Source organism: Cyprinodon variegatus, unplaced genomic scaffold, assembly GCF_000732505.1.
Source record: "Cyprinodon variegatus isolate N-32 unplaced genomic scaffold, C_variegatus-1.0 Scaffold41, whole genome shotgun sequence".
NCBI classification, from domain to species: Eukaryota; Metazoa; Chordata; class Actinopteri; order Cyprinodontiformes; family Cyprinodontidae; genus Cyprinodon; species Cyprinodon variegatus.
In genome coordinates, this window is record NW_015150494.1 from 815,797 (window position 1) to 824,230 (window position 8,434).

Here is an 8,434-nt window from a genome sequence, read left to right on the forward strand (position 1 = left end):
AATGGCATTGCGCCCCCCCTAGGGGGCGCGCCCCACACTTTGGGAACCACTGCTCTACAGCATGTCTTGGTAATCAGACGAAACTCGAGAGCAGGAGGCAAAAACAGGAGACTCATATGAAACATTTCCCCCCCAAACACCAGACGTCATTTCGACTTTGGTTTTTAGGCTAAATCTAGTCGGTCCATCAGTCTTCATTTAGTCCAGGAATATTTGTTGGAAATTGGGATGTGTTTTGTCGAACTGATTTCATCCATTTCACTTTTCAATCGATGTAGAAAGTTTTTGACATAAATTATTTTGTCTTTTTAACGTCTCATCAACCAATTTCTGCTCAGTGGGTTCAGTTGAAATGGCCATATATGTGTCAGATTAAGAATAAGCACATTCATATTTCACGATGAATAAAAAAAATAAAATAAAATCAGCTAACTCTTTTTATCATGTCTAATAAATCAATCAAACTAAATACATTTTTTATCAAGTCATACCAGAATACTTAAAAAGAGAGAGAAGTCTTTATTTATTACTACCTTGGTTCAAATGTATATCTTTGTATTTTTTCAAGATCATTTCCAACAGTTTTATGGTGTCAAACAGTGTGGGTGTCCTTCAACAAGCTGTGCATCAGGGGTCTCCATCTCCAGTCGTGGAGAGCTAAAACCATGCAAATTTTATGGTTTACAACAGATTTATTTAAAACAGGGACAATTTGCAGAGAACATTAACATTAACGAGAAAACAGAAAGATGCCCTGAATAAGGTTATAGCTTTTAGCTCTACCTGTAAGTCCCCGACCTAGCTGGCACAATCAAACAAGCAGCCTAAAAGTTGTTCAATAGATAGAAAACTTCATTTAAAAAAACAGAGAAAACACCATAACCTTAAAAAAATGCAGGAACACACCCAAACCTCCTTTAGAGTTGGTTCATAACAAACATACTCTAAACTAGAGGCTGCAGTAGCTCTGCAGACTTCTATTTGCTGGAATTTAGGCCCATTCCTCCAGGCCCCCGTTTGAGAAAGAATGGCTGAATTCGAATTCAGGGGCTGCATCCTCTGAAGGCCAGATTGGTCTGTCGGTCACGTCATAGCACGGCGCCGAGGTCTGTTCAGAACGCAAGACTCCTTGTTATGTGGCCGAAAAATGCATCCTTCTTTTTGCGCTATTTGAAGGACGGGTCCGGTGTAACCTACGTAGCCTTGGATATCCCAGGATTCATTGCGAGTCCAAGCAAGCCAGCTGCTCCGTGATCAGAGGAAAAAGGTACTTGGCAGCGAACAGTGGTGAATATTGGAAGTGTAATTTAATATAAACCAGTATGTGAATAGTTCCGTCTGAAGTGAATGAAAATAGTTGTTTTAATGGTTATTGAGTCAGATATGTGGCGGTAATGTTTAATTTATCTAAAGGTTTTTATCTATTACTGTGTAAGGCAAGGCAAGGCAAGGCAAATTTATTTGTATAGCACAGTTCAGTACAAATTAATGGGTTTGGCCGTAATTTAAGGACAGATTCTAATATAACTGCTGGGTGGGGACTATAAATCTGATAGGATTTTTATTTTTTAATTGCTATTTTGCACAATTTGCTTAACTAGGTACTTTTTGTTGTTAATGATAAGAGATTTTGCAGATAAATTTTTTATACACTCATTGTTTACATTTACTCATATCTTTCTACCCCTTTTATATCATTACATTGGCTTTTATTTTTTCATGCTCCCGGTGTTTGTCACTCTGTATTCTCATGAGTGTAGTCTTTGTTCATTTTACAATAAAAAAGGTAAAAAATTTAAAAGAAACAGTAGTGAAAAGCTCAGGTTCGTCTCCGCCAAGTGACGTCAATTGTTTACCTCGGGCGCGGTACACTATGCCTTTTACGCCTAAAATGGCGTCTTAGCAACAAATGTCACGTGACTGGCGGAGACCGATTCATTCATTTCCTGCTTTGTGTGTCTCTCACAGTTGCTAAGCGACAGAGCGTACAGCGGTGAAAGCCGCAGAAGGTTGGACCTGTTTGAATTCACAGCCAAAACTCTTTCGTCTCCTTATTTTCATGGACTTCAAAGGATCCAGTCCAGATAGAGCGGGTCCTTGGAGGATGCAGCCTCTGAAATCAAACACACCCTGACTATCTCTACCCCTCTCTTTTTTACTCAGGGTTTCTGCTTCAGAAACCAGTGATTTCAATAACTAAACTCAGCTTCTAAGCAAAGTTCAGTGTGAATGCAGGCATATACAGTAAGAAGCCCTTATCAGTGGGACACAGATAACATGATTCACCATGGCAACGGCTGAAAAGCAGGAAATACTCAGGGTCTCTCCAAACAGCCCTGCTACTAATTTTTTGTCATAATTATTCTCAGGGAAACAGTTCCTAGCTTTCTGAAACTGAACAGCCTGAAAATTGAGGAAATTACCCCAGAATATAATCTGGATTTTGTTTTATGTAGCTGTGCCCTGGTAGAAGGGGTGTAACTGATTCAGGTTTTGTATGCGTCCGTAGGCAGTAGGGCTTAGAGCGTTGTAAAGCTCACTCCAAAGCAATACCTTTGTTTTCCTTAAACCACTCTGTAACTAAATTGGCAGAAGGTGCAGGTCGACGGAAGAGCTATTTGAGCACAACGTTAAAATTTCTGCTTTAGTTGCAACATTTCAAAACAAACCAGCCCCTTCACCGGCAAAATAAATAAATAACATATGATGCTGCCACCTCCGTACTTCACAGAAAGGAAGGTGTTCTTATGGTTTAAAGTTTTCACCTTATTATACCAAATGTAAGGGCCGTCTTTGATCAAAACGCTTTAGGCTACCAAACAGAATATTTTTATACTAATGAAAATCTTTATTTCTAAAACCATTTGCAGGCTATAATCTAGCATTTTCTGTGACCTCTCACCTCTGGGAAAACGAAACAAATCACTGAACAAATCACTATAGTGTGATTTTTGTTCCATTATTATTGCAAGCAAAACAGATTAAAGACCGCATTTTATGAATGGAGAAAAAATGCAATCTAAAAAAATGTTTTGGGAGAAACTTTGCTATTTTCTTAGATCATATTTTTTTTTCCGTTTTTCTATTTATTTTTTACAGATTTTAGATTAAAAAACATGCTTTTTAAAAAATTTTTGTTTTTCAGATTGATTTGAATCAATTGCAATCTTTTGAAATTTTATTGTACAGATAACAGTTATTTTCACCTACTCAGCTGCATGGACGGTGATCGTGATTGAGCACTTATATTGAGCTTAAAGTGAAGAAAATGTGATGGTGACAAAGGCCATTTTACAGAAAAATGCAATTTGTAAGACCCAATATGAAAATGAAAGAAAAATATAATAAAAAAATAAAATCTGAAAAAAAAAAAAAACTGTGCAGTTACTCTATAAACATTTTCATTAAGATGTTTCACATTTTTATGCCTGGACTGAACTTTTTTTCCATTAAGAAAACACAATATTTTCTTGCAAAAATAATGATACAAATTTCACTCCATACTCCTTCCTAATGAGTCAGCTTGTCAGTCCAATCATGGTTTTGCTTGTGAATGTTGGTTTTGAACAGATAAACAGATTCAGGCATCTGAAAATAAATAAAATCCAGAAGGAACCAAACTGTCAAAAGGTTGTAACATCATCATCTCCATAACTGCGTAAAGGTAGAAAAAGTTTTTAAAACCTCTCTCACTATTCTGGCCTTTGCCTCATAGAAATAGTTTTGCTTAAGGCAAGAACCAGAATAGTTTAGTAGAATTTAAAATCCAACAGCTGTGAGTCTTTGAACTGTTTCTTCATGTTCATGATCCTAAACAAAAGTAGCATAATGCAGTTTCCCACTGCAGTAACGCGTAATACCCCAACAGAAACTGAGCCCAAATGCATAATTTATCTTCCATTTGGCTACAGGCCGTTATGGTGTTCCTCGGCGCGCAACGACTGTTTGAACTTTGTAAATGGAACCAATGAGGAAAATGCTAAACACACAATCGCTAGTGGCAGAAACAGGGAATGAGATATGTATTCATCAGCAGGTAGGATCATAAAGAATTACACATTTTACACGACAGCAAACAAATATCACAACCCACACGGCTCGTGCATTTGTTACCACAGCCATTGCATCAAACACACAGGATAAGAGAGGAACACCTGCACAGTGACTTGATCTAATTGATTGTTTTTACTCCAAAAAGGCTGGTTGCTAATGCGCAGATTAATCGAGGGGAGTCTTTGTGCGAGTAATGACGAATAAACCTGCTGTTTGTGGAATGCATTGCACTTTACTCCCCAAAAAATTAAGGCCATGTTTTCGAATTTATCATTAGATGATTGGGACGGGCAGCAGCAGGGTAGTCGTATGGAACTGAAACAACCAGCAGATTGGAAAAGCAAGTCACTGTGGAGTGACCTTTCCTTTCCTTATCCCAAAGCAGACAGGGGCAGAGGAGAAAACAGGTTTTTTTTTTATCCCACAGAGTGTTAGAAAATTTACCTCGCATGCCTCGCACTGGAAATGGATTTTTGGAGGGCAACGGTCATACCTCGCATTCCCTGGAGCCTGAGATGGTGTACGTGTAAGGTCCCGTCCCATTAACCAGCATATCCATAGTCTCTGAGTGGGAGGGCTTGTAGTCCACATAGTACTCTTGCAGTGGGGAGTTAAAGGAGCGCTCTGTCTGCCGCGCCTGTTTCTGGCGTTTCTTGACCGCCGAGCGCTGCTGGAGCTGTTTCAGGCTGCTGGGATAGTGCTTCCATGACACATAGATCACCAGCAGAATTATAGCCACGGATAAGAAAAGAGCCACACTGCCGGCGATGATCTTGTGGAAGGACACGTAGTCGGTGTCGGGGACGGGGACGGTGGGGGAGGCTTCGGAGGGAGGCGGCGAGGCCGTCCTATTCCGGGTCAGCTCGTTATCCACCCACAGCTGTGTGGGAAGAGGCAGGAATTCAGGCTGGAAAGGGGAAGTGGGAGGCAAAGTCGTTGAGGGGATTGGGGTCAGAGTTGCTGTACAGATGTTGTAAGTCTCCACCACATCTGTCACTTTCTCTCCTTGGGCCTCCTTAGGGCTAGCACAAATCATAGTAGTCTCCTTGTTGCCCTTGAAGGCTTTGAGCCAGGACATTAGCGGGCATATGTTGGGGTTACAGTGCCACAAGTTCCCAGCCAGACTGATGGTGGTGAGGGAGATCCACGTCTCCGCCGTCTGCTGGGACACGTTGCTGAGCTTGTTGGAGTCCAGATTCAGAGTCTGAAGGTTAGGCAGGCACTGGAAGGTGCTAGCTTCCAGCACTTCCAGCTCGTTTCCTGAGAGGTCCAGCTTTTGCAAGGAAGTCCACATCCAAGGCAGGCCCTGGGTTAGCAGTCTGATACGGTTCCACTGCAGGTAGAGGGCCCTCAGGTTAGTCAGGCGGGGGAAATGGGCAAAGTTTATCTTTGAGAACTGGTTGTGCTCCAAATGGAGCTCGATGAGTTTTAGGAGTCCGGCGAAAGCGTTACGCGTCAGGCTCCGGAGCCGGTTGTAGCCGATATCCAGGAACTCCAGGTTGCGACAGTCGAGGAAAACCCGCATGGGGATTGTTTTTAAGGAGTTTGACCTTAAATGCAAACTGAGCAGCTTCCGCAGACCCAAGAACTGGTTGGGCTTTAGAACCTGCAGCTTGTTGTAGGAAAGGTCGAGGTTCCGTAAATTCGGGACGTCGTGGAACGTGTTGTTCTTCAGCTGCGTGATCTTGTTGGAGCTGAGAATCAGCTCCTTGAGTCTGCGGATCCCGTGGAAGGCCTGGCCGTCCACGGAGTTGATGTAATTATGGTCGAGGTAGAGCCAAACCAGCTGACTGAGGCCTGCGAACTGGCGGGCCCTGAGGTTGACCAGGCTGTTGTAGCGGAGGGAGAGGCCCTGCGTGCTCACGGACACGTTGTTTGGCACGTCGCGGAAGGCATTCGATTCGCAGTAGATTATTTTCCCATCACATCTGCAGCTGGAGGGGCAGCGGCGCTCCCGGATGCCGCTTGGAGCTGCGAGCAGCCAGGTGGGTATCACCACTGTGAATATAAGCCAACTGAAAAGCACAGAGAGACCTAAAGACAGAAAAACAATGACAGATATAACATCTTGCCTAACATCTTGTGTGACTTTGTTACATTAGAAACTAACTAATAGCTTATAGTTTCTGACATGTTTTTTGACATGTTTCCATACATGGCAGCCATATTGGACACATCCTCAGTCCTTGAATTTTATTTATTTTATTTATTTGTTTATTTGACAGGGACAGTACAATTAAACATTGCAACCAAACAGGTGGCCGATGTCCAAGTACATAAGGCTTGTAGCCATGGGCTAATTTGCAGCCTTCGTCCCTGGTTAGGCTTTTAAAAGGTGTTAACGTTGAGGGGGAGGGAGGTTAATAACGACACACAAATGCATAAAAACACAAAAAAACCCAAAAAAACAAGAGCAGTTAAAACAAAAATGTACATGTCCGATAGTAGACTTGAATTTTCTTCTGACGGGGACCCCAGAAAATCCATAAATAGAAAGCACCATTAGCATATCTTAGCATATCTCAATGGATGTTTGACTTTGTGTTAAGATTTGGTCATCTTTGATTTGATTTCAGACTTAGACTTAGACAGATTTCAGATTTATTTTATTTTGTTCCAAGACCCGTGATCTCTGGTAAAATGAGATGCCAGGATCACTTGTTCAGTCTTGCTTTTTGTTGTCTGCATGAGTTTAAATCAAATCGAAAGTTTCTGAAATATTCTCCAATTGCACTTCTCTTTTTAGAGACTTATCTGGGTCTGTTTTTCTTCTTTTATTTTTTTTTTGCAAGAACATTTTAATTTTATTCTTTTTTTTTCTTTCTTTTTTTTAAGCTCAACATTACAGTTAATTAACTCTGTATTAATCTTGTAAATGGCTGAAATCTGAATCTTTTCTTAGTCCTACTAAGGGTATAATAAAAGTCCCACCACTTGTATTTGTATGTTTGGGGGCAGTGTGGCTCTGTCCTCAGGATAGCATTGTGACTGGGGGCGGCACAAAAGCAAGATAAGTAAAAAAATATATATATTTTTTAATTTATTTATTTTTTTTTTTGTTATTTGAGCCCTAAACATTTCTACTGCTTACTTTTATTTCCAATCAATGGGAGGTCTCCTGCCTTTGATTCATGTTATGCCCGGTAAGAAAATATGGCCGCTGCTCAATAATAACTATTCAGCTGCTTCATTCTGCTTCATTTCCATTACGCTTTGGAAAAGCTGTGTTATAGTTTTTATAAACTGAAATTTAAATCCTTTAATTTAAAATCTACAATGCTTAATTTATACCAACCAGAACTGTATTATTCCACCCTTTCTTTGAACATAGTTCTAATAAAACCCTATTTAAACCACAAACATAGCATAAATACTTTCTGTTTTTAAATTATGCCTCTATTAGATTTACTCAAACAATCAGAATCATTAGACATTGATTACAGGTTCCTTAAAACAAGAATTTATCATAAATTTAATTAAATAAATAAATAGGGAGTGGGTTTGAGTGCATTAGCAGATCTCTCCCATTAACGCAAAGACCACAGCTGCTGAACCTCATTAGTGCTCTCAAGAGGTGCGTTTAGAAATGTTAAAAAAAAACGACATTATTAATGGATAAGCTTTTCTTTACATGCATTTTAAGAGGAAAATGCTCCTATAGAGATTGCAGCCTGCAGTCATCACTCAGACACCGCAGGATGGAAGGACAGCACCACTGACATCTTTAATCAAACTCCACTTAGAAAGCAGAAGAGTGGCTCATACCCATACTTGCACGACGTCTGCTTTTCCTCATCCTCACTGAAGTCTTCCCGATGCCTTTCAGCTCCACATGTTAGACGCTCTCTGCGTTTGGCCCCAAATAGTTGCACATTCAAGCTCGGGAAAAAGAAAAAACCGCACTTTGCGCAGAAGTCGGAGCCCAGCTGCGGTGATCACCTGTCGGAGAGGACAGCGGCTCCCTCAAGGTGCGCGTCAACCCTCCCCACTTCACCGCACATCCGCTCGGTCCCGCACATTTACCGCCTGCATCCTAACGCAGGATGGGAGAGGAGGCGCTCCAGCTTGCGGAGGCATGATAATGACTGTGTTCAGGGCTGGGGGAGGCTGAGGGGGACGCTCTCCAATCACACAGTCACCAATTGTTGATCCGAAGTTGCAAGAGAGACAGTGAGGAAGAGAAGGAGATGAGCAGTTTAAGGGGAACAGAGCTGCGCTCCGGAGGTGACTAGTTGCGGTATTCTGCGTGAGGCTGTAGGGGGGGGGGGGGATTAGACGCGTTGGCCCTGACACTGAGAATAAATCAGTTATATAGCAACAGGAATGATGCTCCTGCGTGTGGAATAAGGAAGCTGCTGCTTGGTTTCCAGGACTAGAGATG

The 8,434-nt window shown here is 41.5% G+C and overlaps 1 protein-coding gene across 1 annotated transcript in view; it reads right to left on the reverse strand.

Annotated features, from left to right (window-relative positions):
* LOC107081784 (leucine-rich repeat transmembrane neuronal protein 4-like) overlaps positions 1 to 8,174 on the reverse strand; it is a 119,843-nt gene extending 111,669 nt beyond the window's left edge. Inside the window, exons 1-2 of the mRNA XM_015370029.1 lie at positions 7,819 to 8,174; positions 4,498 to 6,087 (exon numbers count right to left, since the gene is read on the reverse strand). Coding sequence (XP_015225515.1) covers positions 4,541 to 6,087; positions 7,819 to 7,849 — 1,578 coding nt within the window. The 5' untranslated portion in view covers positions 7,850 to 8,174 and the 3' untranslated portion in view covers positions 4,498 to 4,540. The remainder of the gene's footprint in view (positions 1 to 4,497; positions 6,088 to 7,818) is intronic.
* Between the last annotated feature and the right edge of the window lie 260 nt (positions 8,175 to 8,434).